The sequence below is a fragment of the Trachemys scripta genome, chromosome 4 (genome assembly GCF_013100865.1).
Source record: "Trachemys scripta elegans isolate TJP31775 chromosome 4, CAS_Tse_1.0, whole genome shotgun sequence".
Classification (NCBI taxonomy): Eukaryota; Metazoa; Chordata; order Testudines; family Emydidae; genus Trachemys; species Trachemys scripta.
Genome location: NC_048301.1, coordinates 139,914,298 through 139,935,875, shown reverse-complemented (window position 1 = coordinate 139,935,875; position 21,578 = coordinate 139,914,298). Strand labels below are relative to the sequence as shown.

Below are 21,578 nucleotides of genomic sequence, written 5' to 3'. Positions count from 1 at the left end.
TCGGAACATGCCGGTGATGAAATATTCAGGCCCAGGGCTGGGAGTCTCCGGGAAGGAGAGGGCAGCTGGTGCCTTGACGCAGTGAGATGAGGGAGGCCATATGTGAGCTGATCTGGGGTTTGGGCACCAATCCAGGACACCGGGATTCCATTCCTGGCTCCACTGCAGGCTGAGGGGGACTTGGGCATGTCCTTGAATCTCTCTGGGCCTTATCTGTAAAATGGGGAGAATTGTCCTCCCCTTCGTCGATTTCGATTGTAAGCTTCTTGGGACAGGGACTCGTATTCTCTCTCTCTGCGGCACACAGCACAACTGGGGCCCCGGTCTCAGTTGCGGTCTGGGCAGCACCCACCACAGTGGGAGCCCCGATCCATTCGGGGAGGGATCTGGGCAGAGCCTGGGGCGATGGCAACTCTGATCCCATGTGGGGTGAGGTCCATGCAGCCCCCAGTGTGACACAGCCCTGATCCTGTGCAGGGATAGATCTGTGCAGCCCCCAGTGTGATGCGGCCCCAATCCTATGTGGGGAAAGGGCCGCACGGCCCCCGGCACATTGCAGTCCCAGTTGGGGAGGGGTCCACACTGCCCCTCATGCAACAGCAGCCCTGATCCGGGTCGGAGAGGGGTCTGCGTGATTGCTGGCCATTCCTAATCCCTGCTGTACGGCTGGAGAGACACTCTCTCCTCCAGCTCTGAGAGGCTTCCAGAGCATTCTCCACCCAAACCCAAACTCCCCATCCCTCCTGTTCCACTGGTACAAAACGAGAAAGGGGCAGAAGCCCCCTGCTTCCCTGCCCCGTCCTTTGCAGGGAAGATCCACTGGCCCCTGCCCCTAGATTTTCTCTGTGCTTCACTCCCGTGACAGTTGCATTTTGGCAAGGCCGTGACAGTGCATTGCAGGGTGTGCTTGGCACATGGGTGCTCTTTCTCCTGATACAGCGAGCGGAGTACAGGAGCAGCTGTGGAAGCCTGCAGCACCAGCCAGGCCAGCAGGAGGTGCTTTATTGCTGGGGACATGGTGGCAGCAGAGGGGTCTAGGTATTTCTAAAATGAGGGGCTGCTCTCCACAACCACCAGCTGCTGCCACAACCCTGACCCTGGGCTTCCTCCATGTCGGGCATGATGCTCCAACCCCGAGCCAATGGTGTTTAAGTGAGGTTCTGTGTACAGAAGGAATGAAATAGGATTGGTGGGAGCTAGGACTCCTGGGTTCTATCCCCAGCTCTGGGAGGGGAATAGCATCTATTGATTAGAGCAGGAGGCACTGGGAGCCTCAAGGGTTTAGCAAACAGAAAAAATGCTCCATGTTAGAGGATTACTAACAATTATCTACTGCAGTCAGGCTGGGACGCTCTACAGCCAAGGAGGTAATTCCTGGCCCCAAGCGTTTAGAATGGGCCTGCACTATCTGACCCAACAGAACCCGCGGCTAGGGGAGGGATGCCTCCTGTTGTGCAGTGATGTGCTGACCCATTTCCCCCAGTGGATGGAGCCAAGAGCAATAAGGGAGCGAAGGGGATGTCATTCATACTCAACAAAGCCTGTTCAAATGGGAACAGAAAAGAACCCAGATCTCAGAACTAGGGGGAAGCTGAGCCCTAAAGGATCCTGCTATGTTAATTCAGAAGGAAACAGGATGTTTGGGGAAGAGTCGCTGGATGGTTCAAGTGCAGCTGACTGCTGTCCCCAGGGGGCGGTAGTGAGACAGCAGAGGGAACGGAACTGTTTGCAATGTATGATTTGATAGCATCCCATTACCTTGAAATGGGATTTGACTGGAGCTCCAGAGCTAGTTTTCTGTCCACATATATCCTTCTCTCTCCACCTCTGCCCATGCACACCCCTCCCTCCCTCCACATATCCCCCATCTATCTTTATTCACACCCACCTACATCCAGCCCTCCTTCCCCTTGCACACCCATCTACATCTGTCCATCCCTCCTACATCCAATCTATCTATCCTCATCCACACCCCTCTATTCCCACCTCCCTCCACATCCACACCTCTCTATCCACAACCCCTTTATCTGTCCACATCCACACCCACCTAACCTGTCCTCACTTCCGAATACACCCAATCCATCCATCCCCATACAGTGGCCCTCTATATCCATCCCTTCCCATACACACACATCTATATCCATCCCTTCATATGCACATCTTGCCATCCATTCATCCCCATATGGACCGCTCTATCCATCCTCCCACCCACCCCCCATGTATCTATCTCCATACACTCAGACCTACACCCCGCTTACTCTAATCACCGCTCCATTTGTCTATTAGCTACTGGGATTGTTTATGCAGAAACAGGGTGGATTCTTCCTCAGGTGGAGTGTTTAAATAAAGACAAGACATCTTTTTCTGAACTCTGCTCTAGATCAGCCAGGGACGTGTGGGGCTGGATGCAGGAAGTATTGGGGGAGGTTCCCAACCCTGTGGGATTTCAGCTAGATCATCTAATGGGGGCTAATTCCTGGCCCCATGTGTTTAGCAAGTGATAGCACAAGCCCGTCCGCTCGCGCTCTCTCTCTGTAAAGCCCCCCCATGGCTCCATGTAGGCGAAGGCGCCGATCACATCCGCACATGAGCACCAGCGAAAGGGGCATGGCAGAAAATTTTGCAGAGAAAAATGATCACAAGGTTTTGTTTAAGTTCCCCAGACAGTAGATATTGACAATCCACCATGGTTCAGGTCCAATGTTCTCACTGAAGCGTTCAAGGGAAATACCCCCTCAAAAATTGGTGGGGAAAATCCTTGACACCCTTCCATGGGACTACATTTCCCAGCAGCCTCATCTGCCCCTGGAACTACATTTCCCAGCAGCCTCCTCGGCACTCTGCTGGAGAACTACATTTCCCAGCATCTTCCTGTCTCCTGCCCGGCCTGTTCCATGGAACTCCATTTCTCAGCATCCCCTTCTGTCCCGGCTCTATGGAATAACATTTCCAAACGCCCGCCTCTGCCGCCCCGTCCATGGAACTACTTTTCCCGTCATCCCCTGCGCCCTAGCTCCATTTCCCACAATTCCCTGAGCTCAGCGCTCTTTCTTTCCTCGCTGGGAGTCGGGACTTCACATCCCGCGCTCCCCAGCTTCCTCCTCTCGCGAGACTTCGAGGCGGTGTTTGTCCAGCTCTGTCCCCTATCCCTGTTGCCCTGCTCGAACTCCACTTCCCGTCGTCCCTCGCGGCTCTGACTGTGTCTCCCTGTCAGCTCTCGCGAGAGTTGGCGGGCGGCGAAGCGGGCGGGGGGGGCCGGCCCTGGTGGTGGAGGTGGTGGCGTCCGCCATTTTGCCGCGGCGGCTCGGCTCGGCTCGGCGGGGCCTGGTTCGGGGTCGGCATTCGGGGGGGAGGGGCCAGCGCGGGACTGATCGGGGCCGGCGGGGTCCGAACGCGGGGACGGGCGGGGTGGCTGCGGCCGGGGGGCTGCGGATGGCGGCGGATCTTGCCCGGCGGCGGCGCTGGGGCTGAGGCGGCGGCAGGAGGAGGCGGAGCAGGAGGCGCCTCCCTCCCTCCTCCCCCCTCCCACCCAGGTAAGATGGCGGCCCGGCCGGGGCTCCGCACTCCCCCCCCACCCCGCCCCTACCCATGGGGGCGCGAGACGCGCTTGGGGAGGGAGGGGGCGCGAGGGAGGAGGGAGCGCGTGCGCCGCCAACGGCCGCTCCCCCTCCCCGCGCGGCACTAACCGCCGCCTTTCCTAGAGAGGGCAGCCTCGCTCTGGGGAGTGCTGGGCAACGGGGGTGGGGTCAAAGGGCAAAAGGGTGGTGGGTTAGGGTGTGCAGGGGTCAAGGGGCAAAAGGGTGTTGGCATGGGCTGTAGGGGTCAGAGGTCAAAGGGTCAGAGGGAAGGGGTGTTGGGTTAGGGGTGGGGGTCAAAGGGTGTTGGGTGGGGGTCAAAGGGTGTTGGGTTAGGCACTGGGGGTCAAGGGGCAAGAGGGGGCTGGGGCTGACAGGATCGAGGGGGAATAGGGTTAGGGGCTGAGGGAGGGCAGGGGTTAGAGGTCAAAGGGCAAGAGGGTTTGGGTTGAAGTGGGTCGGGGCTATGGAGTCAGGGGCAGCACAGCTTGGGGGTCTGTCTCAGAGGGCAGCAGATCTGAGGCTCCCTGAGCAGGGTCAGGGGGTATCAGAGCTTGTGCAACAGGTGGTTGCTGGGTCAGTGGGGCAGGGAGCATCAGGGTTGATGGGACAGGATCAGGAGTTGGCTCAGCAGGCAGCCAGGGGTTTAGTGGAGCAGGGGACACCGGTGTTGGCACAACAGGCAGTCATGGAGTTTGTGGGGCAGGATCCGGGGGCACCAGGGCTGGTGGGGCAGGATCAGAGGGAATGGGAGTTTGTCAGTTTGGGTCAGGGGTCGCTGGGACACAGTGTGCCAAGACTGGTAGTGACAGTGGAGGCAGGACAGTCTCCAGGCAGGACAGAGGTGGTTGACAAAAGGGAGTCGGCAGCACGGGGTCTTGGGAAGAGGGAGATGGTGGGTGTTGGGGTGACAGGCTTGGCAAGACGGAGTTGTGAGGTAATGGGGTTGGGGGGATATAGGATAATGGGTTTGGCAGGTTTAATGATACAGAGATCCAGAGTACCCGGGTTGGCTGGATGGGGTCAGAAGGTACTGGGGTTGGAGGTAGAGGGATATGCAGTGATAGGACGAGGTCAGCAGGTGAGTGGGTTAGTGGACTTGGTGACGGTACCCAGGGCATCAGGCTTGAAGGACACAGATTACAGGAATACGGAGTTGGTAGGGTTGGCAGGACAGGACCAGGGTGTAGTAGTGGCGGGACCAGGGATGGTGGGACAAAGCCCTGATGTGACAGGCTTGGCAGGATGGGTTCAGGTATCAAGGGGGCTGGAAGCAAAAGTGGGACTGGGTAAGGAGGTAGTAGAAGCGTCTGGGATGGTAGGAAAAGGGGTGACAGGGCTCGCAGGCCGGGATCGGGGGCTTAGTGGGTTGAAGGTGGTGGGAAATAGAGTGGCTGAGTTGTTGGGACAAAGTCCAGAGGTGCTGGAGTTGGAAGGGGCAGTGAGATGGGGACGTGGGGTGGCAGGGACGGCAGGATATGAGGGGCTGGGGCGGGAGGGACAGGGTCATGTATTGGGAGTGACAGAGGCAGTGGAGCTCAGGATGGCAGGTTTGGCATTGGAAAGGCGCAGGGTGAGGGAGTTAGTGGGACAGGGTCAGGCCTTGGCAGAGTTGGTGGTGTCAGGGCACGGTGTGCAGGGGCTGGCAGGACAGGGTCATGGGTTGGCAGGCAAGCGACCTGGGGTGACAGAATCCGTGGGGTGGGGATTGGCAATGGAGGGATACAGGGCAAGGAGGTTGGCAGTACGGGGTCAGGGGGTGACAGGGTTGGAGGTGGTTGGGCACGGGCTCACTGGGTTGTCGGGACATGATCGGGGGATTCCAGGGCACAGCATCACAAAGTGGGGTCAGGGGGTGCCTGAGTTAGCAAAGACAGGACACCAGAGGCAGGGGTGGGCACAGCAGGATCAGGGAATGGCTGAACTGGTGGTGGTGGGACACAGGGCGACTGGCCTGATGGGGTGGGGAAGTGGGGCTGTGGGATTGGCAGGGACGGGACAGGGCATGGGGTGATGGGGTAACAAGGAACAGCTGGGCACATGGGACCAGGAAACAGGAAGGTGTAATAGGATTGGGGCTTATGGGGGTCAGGGTTGTGAAGGGGAGGGGACACAGATTGTGGTGTGGGGGTGCCGTAATGTGGTGAGCAGGATGAAGTCAGTGGGGTGAGGGGCAGGGGTTAGCAGGTAATGACAATGGGATGGAGTAACAAGGGATGGGTCAGGAAGGGGTCACAGGGTGGGCCAAGATTGGGTTTAATAGGGATGCCAGGGCATCAATAGATCAGGGGGTGGGAGATTAGAAAGGGGTGAAGGGCTAATATGGGATAAGGGATAAGTTACAGCAACAGCATGGAGCAAGGTGGTGGACAGGGAAGTGGCCAGGATTAGAGGAAAGAATGCAAGGGTCTGAGCTCCTGACTCCACCCTGTCCCTCTGGGACATCATCCCTTGCAGACGAGCCAAGCCAGCGAGCTAAGTGGAGATGGGTTATACCAGCCGGCGGCCAGCCGACTCCCAGGCTCTGCACTGGACAGACAGGGTGTCCCCGTCCCTGCCTCTCCCCAGCACCCTTAACAGGTCTCTGCCTTTCCCCATAGGCAGGGATTTGGTAGCTGGTGCTCAGAGAAAACTCTCCGTTATATCCTGCAGCTAGGTCCATAATCTGCCAGCTGCATTTCAGGCCCGGAGAGACAGGTTTAGCTAGACCCAAGGACTGGTTTGTGCGAGCCATGTTGGACCAAGAGTGCAGGGAAAACTGGAAGGAACGGGGGAGGCGGGGGAGGGTCGTCTGTATCCCTGTGGAATACCCTCCCAAGGAAAGGGCTGGGATGGAGTATTTGTTACCTCTTAGAAAAGTGTGAAGGGAGAAGGAATTCTGGACCCAGGCCCCCATCCTATTCCATCTTGTTGCAGGAGCAGTCTTGCCCGGGAAAGAGAAACCCTGGAAGTGGAGTCTGACGAGGAGGAGGAGTTTTCAGCTCACACAGGTATGGCTGGGATATACTCTCTGGTGACTCAGGGCTTTGCCCCCCTCTTGGGGGAAGCCAGCAGTGTAGCATTGCCTTTGCAGCAGAAAGCTTTGGATGTTCTCCAGAGCTGTGTCACGTTTCACCACACAGGCAGTTGCATTTCAGCAGCGGGCAAGTGAATCCTTCCCCCTGTAAGAAACCCTTTTGAGATCCCAGATTCAAAAGTGTTGGAAAAACACAGCTCACTGATGAAAAGGGCTGAGGGATCAGATGGGCAGAGGTTGGTTATGGATTCCCTGAGTCAAACTGGGAAGCAGCCATTCTTGGGGGAATCCTGACAAAGAAGGTGTATTTCCAACTCTTTCAAAATATTGTTGTTGACTTCAAGATGTTTTTGTTTCCTGTTAGGAGGAAACTTTAACACCATGCTGCTGTCTTCTTGTTCTGTTGTCGTACGGCACTTAGTGCAATGGGGTCCTGGTTTGTGACTCATGCATTTAGATGCTACTGTAGTAATATAAATAAGATAGTATATGAACATTCTTGCTAAGTAAATTAGTTTCAGCTGCAAAACTCAGTCCTGGATGCATTAAAATTGCACTTATACTAGTGATGCTGAACTTGGAAACTTCATCAACTTGTTCAACTTAAGGCAGTAGATTGTGTCTGTATTATGGAGTTTCCACAGTGCATGTCGATTGGTGTAATGTAAATCAGTGCAGATTTTTTTAACTTAGATCAGGCCAAATTCCTGCTTATCCCAACTTCAGCAGTTGTTAAAATATGAACAACAATTGAAAATAAAGTGTCGTGTGTCCCGAGCTTAGTTCCCAGTTCTTGGTAGTTGATTGACAGGTAGAACTGGCAGCAAAAGGCAGTGTAGTCAGGGAGGGAGTTTTTCCCCATTATAAACTTAATTTTTTTTTCATTGAAGATGAGCATCTACGCCACAGCACAGAACCAAGGAATCCTGGCTCTGTTCCCTCCTGCTCTAACCCACTAGACCCCACTCCTCTCCTAGAGCCAGGGCTAGAACCCAGGAGTCCTGACTCCCAGCCCCTTGCTCTAACCACTAGACATACTCCCCTCTAGTTCTGTTTCTGCAAGGTGAGTCTCCCCAGAGGAGATGGGCGTTGCCTTCTGAGTATGGGCAGCCTTCGGTAGCAGAGGAGTCCCTTCAGATCACCCACCTGGCAGCGTGAATACACATCTGATGGCTACTTCCCCATCTCTTGCCAGGTGATTCAGAGACAGGCAGCCCCGAGCGCAGGCTGGGCTGCCAGGGGACCCAGGAGCTGGACAGTTCGTCCCAGCGGTTGCTTGACCAGAATGAGGCCGGTTCCCAGCATGCACTGGAGCAGGACGACAGCACTTCGGCCACGAGCAAAGCTATCGGGGCGCGAGGCGAAGAGCAAGGGAGCAGTAAAATGCAGAGCAATCCTCCCCAACAGCACCATGCACTGCGCAGTGAGGTAGGGGCTCCCAGCCTGGCCTTGGAGCTGATCCGGAACACGCCGCATTGCTGCCTGGGTGGGAGAGCTGGAGAAACTCGAATGCTGCTGGGGGTTCAGAAGGGGGCGCTCTCCTCTCGCAGTCAGTGCTAACCCCAGTGTGGTGCTTGGGGAAGCTGTGCTGTAAGGAGCAGCGTGGGGCCTCACTAGGGGGCTCCCTCCCTTCAGTCAGTGCTGACCCCAGCACTTGGGGGAGCTGTGTTGCAGGGTAGGGAGCACTCTCACTTCAGACTCAGTGCCAACCCCAATGCGAGGCTAGGGGACGCTGTGCTGTATGGAGCAGGGTGGAAACTCAGTAGGGGATGCTCTTTCCTTGCAGTGAGTGCTGGCCCCAATGCCGTGCTGACAGTCACTACTGCTATGTCTACGCTACAAAATGATGTCGACCTAACCTATGTCTGCATTATTATATCGCTTGTGTGGGTGCACACTTGGCTCCTTGTGTTGTCGGTGCCTGCTCTCACCAGGAGCGCTTGTATCGGTTGTATTATCAGTGTGGGGCATTGTGGGACAGCTCCTGAAAGCCAGTAACATTGCGTCGACCTAATTATATCGACTGTGACTCAATGTCGCTCGGGGAGGTGGTGTTACTAAATCAGCGTAGAGAGGCACTTGCGTCGGCAGAGGCCAAATTTAAGTGAAGAAACTTCCACAGCGAGGTCAACGCAAGGCTGTAGTGTAGAGCAGGCCTTGGCTGGGGTAGGTCTTTCATTAAGATAGTGATACTCGGACTGAGACTTAGGAGACGCATGTAGCTCTTTAAAGTGTCTCCTGCAACTCTTTGCAGCACATGATATTAAAACATTGTGTGATTTAATTATTAACCAGTCTAAGTAATTAACCAATTCATTATTTTTATGTATTATATTATATTACTATAGTAAATGAAACCATGAATTTACACTACTGCGGCTTTTTTGGGTAATGTTGATCGCGAATTTGGTTCCTGAACCGCTGAGGTCTGAGTATCTCTGCATTAAGAGATTTAAAATAAGTCAACCCCCCTTTCTATTAAAGTGGTCCTGGCTCTTTTTTTTTTCAAGACTTGGAGTATTAATCTTACTGACCTGTCCAAATCTTAAATGTAATTCTGTTCCGCTTCCTTAATTCCGTCTGCAGTTTCAGGTGGATATGGGATTCTCTGTCACTTCCCATCCAAAACTATTCTGTGCAGCTGATAATTAGAGGCCATGCCTCATCTGAGAGCTGGCTGCACCTGGGTGCTGGGTGAGGGATCCCTGTCTAAACAGCCCCTTTCCCCACTCCAGAGACAGCTGTGTCTCAGCACCAGGCAAGTCTTTCTTGTGCATACACATGGGAAAAAGCACTTTACGGTCCTTGGTCTGAACGGGCTATTGAGTTCACTGGTTCCATATGTAGCTGTGGCAGTGGCTGTCTTAGTCACCTCATCCTCTTTTGCCCCCAGATTGCACCAGACAAAATGACGGGGAGCAATCCTGTGTCACCGGCCTCTTCGGGGTCACCTGCCTCCAGTGGCAGCGTCTCGCCATCACACCTCACTCACGATTCCTCTCTGGACAGTCACCTGGGCTTTGATGTGCCCAGGCTGCAAAGCAAAGCTCTGGCGTCCCCAGGAGTTTATGCCTCGGACCCGGCCAGTATGTGGGACAAGACGCACGCTGAGATCGCTGAGCAGGCCAAGCATGTGAGAAGCTGACTGTGTCTGAAGGGTCCCCTGGGCTGGAGCCCTCCATGCTCCCAGGGCCATGACCCAGATGCCCTCAAGGAGCCCATGCCAGGGCTGGGGGTGGGAGGAAGTGGGGCTGGGGAGGAGGGGTAATGTGACTCAGAGCCCCTCTAGGTCCCTTACATCTGTGTCACTTTGGGTCATCTTTTGTTTAGGGTCAGATGGGTCTCGGCCCAGAGGATGGTTGCTGTGGGTCTCCCTGATTTACCCCTGCCTTCCAATCTCCCGTGATGGGTGGGGGCTGGGATCCCTGCTGACTTGGTGCTGTGTTCCAGGAGGCGGAGATTGAGAACCGCATCGCGGAGATGAAGAAGGAGGGGTTCTGGTCTTTGAAGAGGCTCTCCAAGGTGCCGGAGCCAGTTCGCCCCAAGGTACACTGGGATTACCTCTGTGAGGAGATGCAGTGGCTTTCGGCAGACTTTGCCCAGGAGCGACGCTGGAAGAGGGGTGTGGCCAGGAAGGTGAGCTCTGCCCCTCCCTGAAACAGCTCTGACTGGTTTATTAAGTCCCTTAAAGCCCAAAGGTGGGTTTGGATTGTCTTGGAAATTGCTGTGCCTCGAGGAGCCGTAGGGTTGGGTAAATGGTCCAAACCTGGGGGCGTTTGAGATAGATCTGTGAAAGTATCCCATGACATCAAAATGTTCTGGGTCTTCTAACTCTCTCTTACACGCATCTGGGGCTCAAACCTATTGCTGTGATCCTCCCCCACTCAGGATTGATCTCAGCCAGCATTTCATACCCACTGGCCCTCTGGGAAATCAATAGCATAAGAGTCATTGAGGGCCAAATTTGGGAATTCCAGCATAGGTCAACCCACAATGCAGGGTGGATTGATTTAAATCAAAGCTATTTAAATGCCTGATTTTAATCATGATTTAAATCTGCAAGACTTGATTTAAATCATTTTTTACTCTTGTTCTGCATTTGTACTTTTTAGTTACTTTCCTAAAGAAAGGTTGATTCTCATTGGTTGGTAACCATTACAACATATACCTCTACCTCGATATAACGCTGTCCTCAGGAGCCAAAAAACCTTACCGCGTTATAGGTGAAACTGCGTTCTATCGAACTTGCTTTGATCCACCGGAGTGCGCAGCCCCCCCCCCCAGAGCATTGCTTTACCGCATTATATCCGAATTCGTGTTATATCGGGTCATGTTATATTGGGGTAGAGGTCTACTGATTTACTACCAAATATAACCTTTATACTAAATTTGGTGCTTCTTTTAGTTAACCAGGAGGATATGCTTCTTACACCTTCATTTAAGCAAGTACATAGTTTAACTTACATTTACTCTGATTCTTAATTTTTACATTTTTGTTAGTTTAGAAAACAGTGAATGATGCATTTCTTTTTTACATGTGATTTGTGCCAAGCTGTATTTGGATGGAGAGTCAACTAAAATGCACAAAAACAGTTTTTTAAATAGTTAAATAAAACAGTCTTAAACGTGCTAGATAAACAAGAAAAGTTTATCAGACAGTTTATCAAAATATGTTTTATGTTGAAAACTGATTTATTAAACAAAGGAAGTACTTAGTGCATTGAACTGTGGTTTCGGTCACCATGTCCTTCAGAAATTTAGAACTAGTAGATCACATCCTCTCATGCCTAGTTTTTATTCATAGATTGGAAGAAGAAAACAAGTTTTTCTGCTTTTTCAACACCCAGCTCATTTCGTAACTGAATTATCTAGTCATTGAACTGAATTAGTTGGATAACCTGAAATGAAGCAAATTATTCTGCAGGTGCAGAAGAGCCTACTTGTGTCAAAAGCTAGTTTAAGACTACAACAAACTCTGGTTCCTGGTGCTTTGCCTGTGACTTCACCAGTTCAGTGCTTTGTCTTTCTTTAAAACTTGACAACAAATATGAACTGCTAATTTTTGTATTTAATTTTAATTATTTTATAGACTCAATAGATTATAGTAAGTTGAGGTCTTAACATAGGTTGTCATTTCAAATTTAACTTTTAAATAGGTTTATATTTAAAATATAAACCTATAGCTAATTTAAATGTCGGAAATCTGATTTAAAAAAAGCATAGATTTTTGTTCACCATGCTGTGCCAAAGAGGGTGGAAAGGCACATATGCAGCAGGACAGCGTCTCTGTTGCAAGGCAGAGGGTTTGCAGGTGGCCTGGTATCGGGGTAGCTGGATGGCTCCCAGGTGCTGTGAGTTCAAGTCCTGCCCTCAGCAGCTCTCTGTGACTGGTGGGCACATTTTCCAGGGGATTTACTAAGAGTTTTGCTCAGAGAGCACGCCTTCTGGCTTAAGAGATAGCATTTCCAAGGGCTCTGGAATCCATCCAGGCACCATCTGCCTGTCCATCCATCCAAGCGCCCATCTGTCTATCCATGTTCCTGTGCTCCATCTAGGCTTGCTCTGTCTGTCGTAGGTGCTGAACGGAAACCTCCTTGACCCTTCTCAAACTGTGGCTGGTGACCCAGCTGTTGGTTGGCAGCTAGAGAGATCTCCCCCACCCCCAATACAGTCTGCCCTGGGTCGGTGCAGCCCCCTCTCCCCGCACGTGCCTCTCACCCTCCTCCTCCCCTCCCCCAGGTTGTGCGGATGGTGATCCGGCACCATGAGGAGCAGAAGCAGAAGGAGGAGCGAGCCAAGCGGGAGGAGCAGGCCAAGCTGAGGCGCATCGCCTCCTCCATCGCCAAAGAGGTCAAGCAGTTCTGGAGCAACGTGGAGAAGGTGCGTAGGGCGTGCAGCACTAGAAGGAGTGCTCAGCCTGGCTTTGGGTCTGGCCTTCTTCATATAAGAATTGTCACATAACATACAGGCCTCTCTAGCCTGGGATCCGTGCCTCTTTGCTGCTCTAGCTCAGGCTGTTGGGCTTCTCTCTCCCAGCATTCCCTGCTCTCTGTCATTTCAGCTTGGGCATCAGGACTCTCTAGCTCGAGGTCCCTGCCTCTCCGCTGCTCCAGGGTGGGTTTCACTAACACAATGTCTTGTATTGAGCAGTAGAATACAGTCGTTAGAGGGGAGATTTCCTTTTGCCCCTCAGCTGGGCCACAGCAGGAAGGTTCTTCAGAAGCGAGTACGACAGGCTAACAATATGCTGCCTATTGAGACCTCCCTCTTACCCTTCTCTTTCATTTGGATGTCCCTGTCCACCCCCCTGGCCCTCCACTGGCAGGTAGTGCAGTTTAAGCAGCAGTCTCGCCTGGAGGAGAAGAGGAAGAAGGCCCTGGACTTGCAGCTGGACTTCATCGTGGGCCAGACGGAGAAGTACTCAGATCTGCTGACTCAGAGCCTCAACGAGACCTTCCCCATGGCCAGCAAGACTGGCTCCTCCTCCCACATCAGCTCCTCCCACGCCGGCTCCACCGCTTCCAGCCCCCCACCACCTCCACACCTCACCGACGAAGAAGGTAGGGAACCAAAACAACCCGCGTCCCATTCCCTGCTCACCTTGAGCCAGCCAGTCCTCCCCTAGAGGTTAAAGGTCTTGTGTCCCTTTCCCCTGAGTTGGCCAGTCTCTCCTGCCCTGGGGCTGGATTGGAAGATGGCACCCTTTAGAGATGAAAGAGTCCATGTCCCATTCCCTGAGCCCTCCAGTCCCATCCCCCCAGGGTCAGATCAGCTGGCGCCCCCTACAGGGGAAAGACACCAGGTTTCACTCCCAGGGCTCCTTAGTCTCAGGGTTTCCCCACTTGCCCTGTCAGTGCCCCAGGTGTATGGTTCACCCCCTGCTTCCTCCCCCCACAGATGGTGACTTCCAGCCCCATGAGGAGTCAGATGACGAGGAGACTATTGAGGTGGAGGAGCAGCAGGAAGGGAACGACTCAGAGACGCACCGGCGTGAGATAGAGCTGCTGAAGCAGGAGAGTGAGCTGCCCCTGGAGGAGCTGCTGCAGTCCCTGCCCGCCCAGATCCTGGAGAATTCCTGCAGCGCTGCCCCCTCCATCGCCAGCTCCAACAACGAGGAGGAGGAGGCAGCGGGGCAGAGTGAGGAGGAGGTAGAGAAACAATCCAAGATCGTAAAGATGGCGGAGGGGTGGGTCAGACCTGCCAGGGAGGCAAAGGGGATTGGTGATCGGCGAGAGTCTGTGGGGCGGTAGACAGGACACCCTTGACTGAGGCAGCACTTTGCTCAGAGCAAGCACCTCTCTTTGCAGGCCACTGACCTGGAGAGGCAGCTGCACTCAGATACCTTAAGCTGCATGATCTGTGTGTCCCACCTAGGCCAGGGTAGGAGGGCTTGGGAGGGGTCCAGGGCTCTCCTTTTGGGGTGGGAGGGCCTGGCCCCAGCCTCTCCTCCCAGCCCTCTCCTTCATGCATCCAGCAGGAGAAAGCAAAGTCCGTCATGCAGAGGAACAAAAGGCCGTGGAAGCCTGACAAGGAGGATGAGGAGTTCACGGCCAACGAGGAGGAAGGTGAGCATGGCAAGGGACTTGCTGAAGCAGCTAGGCTCTGGGTGGATGGGAGGGACCTGGCTGCCACTGGTGGCTGATGGGGGTGACAGATTAACGGGGCCTTCTCCCATCCACGTGGTAACACAGCCGCCTTTTTCCTCAGCTGAGGATGAAGAGGAGACGATCGATGCTGAAGAGAAGCTGGAAGGGGACATGGATCACAGGAAGGAACTGGATGACTTGGCCCAGGAAGGTATGGAGGGGTGGGAGGAGACTGATTCCAGCTATGTAGCGCTGATGTTTGACGTGGCCTGGATCTCTCTCAGGGACACAGGGTCGGTTTCTCTGTCCCACCATCCCTAGGGCTCCTGGCAAACTGTCCCCCAAGTCATGTGATCAGTGTTCAGAGAGCACTTAAACAGGTCTCTGCCTGGCCCCATAGGCTGGGATTTGGTAGCTGGTGCTCAGAGGAACCTCTCCATTGCAACCCGCAGCCAGGTCCTTCCAGTGCTGGCTGCGTTACAGATTTGGAGAGACATCTAGTCACAGGGCGGGGGTGGGACGTGATATGACCCTTGCTCCGTCCCACCCTCTGCGTGTTCCCATGCTCCTCTGGCAGGGGAGCTGCCCATGGAGGAGCTGCTGCAGAGATACGCCGGCGCCTACGCCTCGGACTTTGAGATGGATGAGTCGGATAGCTCCTCGGATGCCTCGGAGTCCAGCACCTCGGAGTATGAGGAGGAGTCAGAGGACGAGGACAGCAGCAGCCAGTCAGGTATGGAGGGATGAGGGAGCGTGGTTTGAGGAGTGGGTGGGTGTCTTAAGGCAGGGCTGATGCTGGCTGGATCTTGCCCCAGACTCCACCGCAGAGGAGGAGAGTGAGGAGGAGGAGGAGAGCCAGGAAGAGGAGGAGGAGGAGGATGCCCTCGCTGAGGAAGCGACGGCGGCGAGCCGGGAGGAAGACTTTGGCGTGGAGTACCTGTTGAAAAGGGACGAGGATCGGGGAGAGGGGGGTAACGACGCAGCCCCCGCCCTGGGGCCCAAGAAGGAGATCACAGACATCGCAGCCACTGCCGAGAGCCTGCAGCCCAAGGGCTACACCCTGGCCACCACCCAGGTAAGCGGGACTGCAGTGGGGAGGGGGTTGGAGGAGGGATGGCAGCCAGACTAACCTCCTCCCCCTTTGCGCAGGTGAAGACGCCCATCCCTTACCTGCTGCGGGGGACCCTGCGGGAGTATCAGCACATCGGCCTGGACTGGCTGGTCACCATGTACGAAAAGAAGCTCAACGGTATCCTGGCGGACGAGATGGGGCTGGGCAAGACCATCCAGACCATCTCCCTGCTGGCTCATCTGGCCTGCGAGAAGGGTGAGGGTGTGGGACGGGGCTGCCGGGAATTAGAGAGACGGGGACAATCCTGCCCCAGGTGGGGACGGGCTAGATGGGCCCAGATGCCTGGATTGCAATAGCCACTTGCCTCATTGGTGGCATGTGGAGAGAGGCCCAGGGCTGACAGACCATGGAGATGGAGCTCCCTTCCCCCAGGGCTCGGGGAGGTTCATTGGTGAGGAGGGTGCGTGGCAGAGATTGCCATGCCACTGCCCAGGCTTTGCCCACCTTGGCGCTCCAAGATCCCTGAGCCCGCAGCTTGAGAGCAGCCCTGCTCTGTGTTGGTCCCACAGGTAGCTGGGGTCCCCACCTGATCATCGTGCCCACCAGCGTGATGCTGAACTGGGAGATGGAGATCAAGCGCTGGTGCCCCAGTTTCAAGATCCTCACCTACTATGGGGCGCAGAAGGAACGCAAGCTCAAGCGACAGGTGAGGAACCAGAGGCCCCTCCATTACCCCAAGTGCACCCCCCAGCTGGGATACAGGACTGTCTCCCCACGATGGCTGAGGGTTATCCGCTCTTCCTGGCATTGGGGACGAGAGTCATAGAGTATAAGCCAGAAGGGACCACTAGATCTAGTCTGACTTCCACATAGAGCACAAGCCACCACCTGCACCCTCACGCTAATCCAGCCAGCGAAATGTGGCCAATGTATTGACTAGACTGTTGTGTGCCACAGGCAGAATAGGAGGGACCGGTGCACCAGCAGGGAAATGATTAGGTGCAAGATCCCCAGATGACCCCAGCAAGCAACCTGCACCCACACACTGCAGAGGAAGGAGAAGTCATCTCCCGCAACCCCGGGTTCCTGCCAGTCTGACCTGGGGGAAAATTCCTTTCCAACCCCACATACAGTGATCAGTGAGACCCAACCTTCTGAGCAAGAACCAGCCAGCCAAGCACTGGAGAGAGAGAGAGACTACTCGGTGCCACCCAAGTGCCCTGGCCCGCCCGCCCACCCAATGTCCCATTTCCAGTGTGGCCATCCCTGATGCTTCAGAGGAAGGAGATGATAAAAGCCTCACAAAAACAATATGTGGAGGAATTCCCTTCCTGCTCCTGGTTGAAACCCTGAAGCATGAGCTTTAGGAACATAAGAAATAAATCTGCCCCCTGCCAGCACAAACAACCCCCTCGTACAATCGCACACATACGTTTTTCCAGCTTTCTCTTAAAACTAATGAAGATTTTTGCTCCCAAAACTCCTACTGGGGGCTGTTCCAGAACCTCACCCTCCTGATAGTTAGAAGCCGCCTTCTCATTTCCAGCCTGAATTTGTTCATGGCCAATTTATAGCCATTTGTTCTTGTGCCAACTTTGTCCTTTAGCTTCAATAACTCTTCGCCCTCCCTGGTATTTGCACCCCCCCCACTCCCTGGTGTATTTATAGAGCCCAGTCAGATCCCCCTCAGTCTTTGTTTGACTAGACTAAATAAGCCATGCTCTTCCAATCCCCTCTGGTAGGGTTGGCCTCCGCTTGCCTGGTCATCCTCCTCGCTGTTCTCTGCACCTGTTCCAGCTGGAATTCATCTCCCTGGAACCAGGGGGCCCAGAACTGTGCACAGTATTCCCAGGGAGGTCTTCTCAGTACCTTGGACAATGGCATTAATACTTTTCCCTCTTTACCGGAATTGCCTCTCCTGAGGTATCCTAGGATCACATTTGCCTTTGTCACTGCTCCATCACGTTGGTGGCTCATAGTCATCCTGTGATAGACCTCCCCCCCCCACAGCCACGTCTCTCTCCTCTCTTGCTTCCAACTGATGAGCTTGTAACAGAAATTCTTATTACTAGACTTGAGATGCAGGACCTTGTACTTTTGTCCTGCTGAATTTCATCCCCTTTCTGTCACTGTAGGCTTCAAGGTCAGATCTTCCCGTATAATATTTCCAATCTTCTGTATTGACAGTGCCTCCCAGGTCTGTATCATTAGCACACTTCTGCTCTATGAGCAGGCAGGCTTCTGCAGGGTCGCACAGGATACTGGCTGGCTCAGGGGTGTCAGGGAATGGACCCGGGGCCTTTCCCCTTTGGGGGCACCAGCTCCAGTCTGGTCCTGGGCTGTGGAACCACCTGGTTTGGGGATGGGAAGGAGATCTGGGTGGCCTATCTTCTCTGGCCCCTCCCAATGTAACCCAGCTCCCCTCCTTAGGGCTGGACCAAACCCAATGCCTTCCACATCTGCATCACCTCATACAAGCTGGTGCTGCAGGACCACCAGGCGTTCCGGCGCAAGAACTGGAAGTACCTGATCCTGGATGAGGCCCAGAACATCAAGAACTTCAAATCCCAGCGCTGGCAGTCGCTGCTCAACTTCAACAGGTGGGTGTGGTACTCCCCCTGAGGGGGGAGAGGGCCCTGGCCCAGTGTGGCCCAGCACGCTCACTGCTCTGCCCTTCCTTTCCCCATGTCTCCTCCAGTCAGAGGCGGCTGCTGCTGACAGGCACCCCCCTGCAGAACAGCCTGATGGAGCTCTGGTCCCTCATGCACTTCCTGATGCCCCACGTCTTCCAGTCGCACCGCGAGTTCAAGGAGTGGTTCTCCAATCCCCTGACAGGCATGATCGAGGGTAGCCAGGAGTACAACGAGAGCCTGGTCAAGCGGCTGCACAAGGTGAGGGTGGGGCTGCAGTGGAAGGGGAGAGGGAGCTGCTGAGGGGTGGGGAGCAGGGGCTGCTAGGAATCAGGCCTGGGGTGGGGTCTGCCAGGGACTGGGGTTGGTAGAGGGGATGGGTCAGGACCGGGACGTAGGTGGTTTGATCTTGTGCTCGGAGCAGGGGTGACAGGTCTAGTGGTCAGGCCAGGGGACCAGAATCGGGAACCAGTCAGGAAGTCAGTAGGTTGCTCAGACAACTTTCTGTGCCTCCTGGTTTAAATAGTACAGTCGAGCCAATCGGTGGGGCCGGGGCCCCAAGCAGGATCCTCATAGGGGGTGCCTCTGGGAGGGGTCAGAGTTCTGGTTGCCAGTGGTGGCCAGGGTGTGAGGGCAGACTTTCCCCATTGGGCTGGGCTGGGCGTTTCCAGCAGGCGATCAGGACTGTTGGGGACGGGGCTGGCTTTCGGACTGATGGCTCTACCCCACCCCTGGCAGGTGCTGCGGCCTTTCCTCCTGCGGAGGGTGAAGGTGGATGTGGAGAAGCAAATGCCAAAGAAATACGAGCACGTCATCAAGTGCCGGCTGTCCAAGCGCCAGCGCTATCTCTACGACGACTTCATGGCCCAGGCCACGTGAGTGCAGAGGGGACAGGATGCCTGAGTTTATCCCTGGCTCTTGGGGGTGTGGGGTGTCTAATGGGTTAGAGCAGTCGGGGCTGGGAGCCAGCACTCCTGGGTTCTGTCCCCAGCTCTGGGAGGGGGTGGAGCCAGATCCCAACTCAGGTGATTGCATTCTGCCTCTCTAACTCGTGCCCATAGTGTCAGTTGGGTACAGAATCCACCTTCACTTCCTGTCCCAAACTGCTCTGTTGCACTGCAGTGTTAATCAGTCACTGCTCCCTACCCCAGAGGTAGCTGCATTTCAGTAATGATTGAGGGGTCCCTGTGCAGTGTCACGGCGTGGTTACCCAGCTGCTGCGCTGCACCCCAGAAATGGCCGCATCTCAGCACTAGGTGGTCGATCCCAGGGTGGCATTGCTGGGTGGTTCTTACCCACCCGCCAGCCCAGAAATGCAGCATGTGGTGGCAGCCAGGAGTGCTAGCTGACTCCGCTCTCGGTTTCCTCTCAGCACCAAGGAGACTCTGGCCACAGGGCATTTCATGAGCGTCATCAACATCCTGATGCAGCTGCGGAAGGTGTGCAACCATCCCAACCTCTTCGACCCCCGGCCCATCCACTCGCCCTTCATCACCCAGGGCATCTGCTTCAGCACCGCCTCCCTCGTCCTGTGTGCCCTCAACCGCGATCCCTTTAAGGCAGGTGTTCCCAGCCCTTTAAGGGGGGTGGGGTGGGACACAGGGCTCTAGGGGACTTCAGCCCCCGTCCAGCCCCAGGACAGGGGCTTGGCTGGCTCAGGGAAGACCGGTGGAAGGGAAGGGAAGGGATGGGACCTTTCTCCTCTAGGGGTCCCGGCTCTGCCGGGGACTGGCCCGCTCAAGGGGGAGATGGGAATGGGACACAGGCCCTTTCCCCTTCCCGCCTGCCCTCATGTTATTGTTGCTGCGGGGGGAAGTACCAGGAGCCAAGGGGAGGGCTGGTCCTCTCCTAACTGGGCCTGGCCCCTTGCAGCATGTGGACATGGGCATTTTCGACCTCATCAACCTGGAGGGGCGCGTGTCCCGCTACGAGGCCGACACCTTCCTGCCTAAGTGGAAGGTGACAAGGAAGCTGATCGAGGAGATCGCCGAGTCCCCGGACCCCCCGCCCAGGCCCAAGCCTGTCAAGATGAAAGTGAACAGGTACCGCAGCCCCCCAGTGGGGAGGGAAGGGGGCTGCCATTGCCATGGGCTGGGAGGATGGGGATCTCAGTGCGCGCAGGGGACCACCAGGGCTGGGGGAATAGGGATCTCAGGGGGGGCACAGGCCTGCCATAGCCTGGGCAGGGGGGATCTCGGGGGCAGTGGAGGAGGCTTCCGTAGCCGATGCCAGGGGGGTTCTTGGGGGTGTGTGTGGAGGGGGCTGCCATAGCGCAGAGCAGGGGGTTGGAGGGGAGTCCTGGATTTGCGGGATGGGGGGGTGTCGGCAGGAAGTGGCGAATTCCCTTCTCTCCCCCCCCCCCCCCCCACCACTTTAACCTTGTCTGTTCCCCCTCCCTGCAGGATGCTGCAGCCGGTGCCAAAGCCAGAGAACCGGACCGTGGTGCTGGTGAACAGCCCTCGCCCCGTGACCCCCTTGCAGAGACCTATGGCTCCTGTGTTGCCAGAGGCCCTGGCCCCCATGCACCCCATGGGCCCGGTTCTCCCAGGGCCCGTTCAGCCTCCCCTGCTCCCTCACCCCATGGCCGTACCCATCTCGCTGCCCCTGCCCCTCCCGCCATCCCCGGTGCCGGTGCCTCCCGCTGCCAGGCCGCAGGGCCCAACGCTAGTGCCTACGCTGAGCCAGAACAACGCCGCTGCTGCCGTGCTCCAGGCCCCGGTGTCTGCCCCGCAGGGTAAGGGCCCTGCCCAGTGGGAGGGGTGGGGCGGGGCTGGGTGCCCACTGGGGTCCCCTGGAGCGGGGCCCTTTCCTCTGCCTGAGGGCTGAAATGCCCTACTGAGGGGGTGTGGCCAGGATTTCCCTCCCCTCTCCTTTTTTGGGGGCAGGGCAGGGCAGGGCCAGGTAACACCTCCTTGGGCCCTGCCCCACCTTTCCCAGGGTGGAGGAGCTGGGCTGGCATCCCCCTCTCCCTTCCATGGGGGCGTGGCTAGGCTGTCTGACTCCTCCCCTCTAACCAGCCCCTCTTTCCTCCCACAGTCCTGCCCACACTGATGCCTGCAGCCCAGCTGGTCCCGAATGCCCCCCAGCCCCCCGTGCTGCCGGCCCCTGCCACCGCTGCTGCTGCCTCCACCCTCAAGCCCGGCCCGGTGCCAGCCCCCGCCGTGCGGCTAGCCCCCAACCCCCTGAACCCGGGCGCCGTGGGGAGCATGATGAAGCCAGTGACAGTCCATTCCACCACCAGCACCCTGCCTGGCTACAACTTCCCGGCCACCAGCACTGTGCAGCAGAGGCTGCTGCTCTCCCCGGACATGCAGGCCCGGCTGCCCTGTGAGTACAAGGGGCGCTGTAGGGAGGGGGGGGAAAGGCAGCGGGTGTCCTGGGAACTGACCCCGTCTCCTCTCTGCAGCGGGCGAGGTGGTGAGCATCGCACAACTGGCCTCGCTGGCCAACCGGCCCCTGCAGAGCGCCCCAGGCAGCAAGCCCCTCACCTTCCAGATCCAAGGCAACAAGCTGACCCTGACGGGCACCCAGGTGCGGCAGGTCACCATGGCCCAGCCCCGACAGCTGCAAAGTAGGTAAACCCCTCCCCTCCCATGTGGCCCCCAGGCACCTCTGCTCCCCCATCCCCTCCTGCCATCCTGGTGAGGGATCTCTGCGTAAACAGCCCCCACACCCCACCCCAGAGGTGGCTGCATCTCA

General features: G+C 56.1%; 1 protein-coding gene across 4 annotated transcripts in view; it reads left to right on the top strand.

The window, feature by feature from the left end:
- The first annotated feature begins 3,514 nt into the window (after positions 1–3,514).
- Positions 3,515–21,578, top strand: part of SRCAP (Snf2 related CREBBP activator protein) — a 28,869-nt gene continuing 10,805 nt past the window's right edge. Inside the window, exons 1-22 of one of the 4 annotated variants that reach the window (XM_034768170.1) lie at positions 3,515–3,533; positions 6,492–6,565; positions 7,787–8,019; positions 9,485–9,724; positions 10,042–10,227; positions 12,331–12,471; positions 12,917–13,151; positions 13,489–13,739; positions 14,045–14,156; positions 14,299–14,388; positions 14,755–14,910; positions 14,993–15,252; positions 15,327–15,504; positions 15,819–15,955; positions 17,680–17,849; positions 17,948–18,140; positions 18,618–18,754; positions 19,252–19,438; positions 19,752–19,921; positions 20,282–20,613; positions 20,916–21,206; positions 21,286–21,450. In XM_034768170.1, the coding sequence (XP_034624061.1) occupies positions 7,975–8,019; positions 9,485–9,724; positions 10,042–10,227; positions 12,331–12,471; positions 12,917–13,151; positions 13,489–13,739; positions 14,045–14,156; positions 14,299–14,388; positions 14,755–14,910; positions 14,993–15,252; positions 15,327–15,504; positions 15,819–15,955; positions 17,680–17,849; positions 17,948–18,140; positions 18,618–18,754; positions 19,252–19,438; positions 19,752–19,921; positions 20,282–20,613; positions 20,916–21,206; positions 21,286–21,450 (3,676 nt within the window). In that variant the 5' untranslated portion in view covers positions 3,515–3,533; positions 6,492–6,565; positions 7,787–7,974. Of the gene's footprint in view, positions 3,534–5,715; positions 6,156–6,491; positions 6,566–7,786; positions 8,020–9,484; positions 9,725–10,041; positions 10,228–12,330; positions 12,472–12,916; positions 13,152–13,488; positions 13,740–14,044; positions 14,157–14,298; positions 14,389–14,754; positions 14,911–14,992; positions 15,253–15,326; positions 15,505–15,818; positions 15,956–17,679; positions 17,850–17,947; positions 18,141–18,617; positions 18,755–19,251; positions 19,439–19,751; positions 19,922–20,281; positions 20,614–20,915; positions 21,207–21,285; positions 21,451–21,578 lie in introns of those variants that run through there. The other 3 variants (XM_034768169.1, XM_034768167.1, XM_034768168.1) reach the window with 3 other exon arrangements.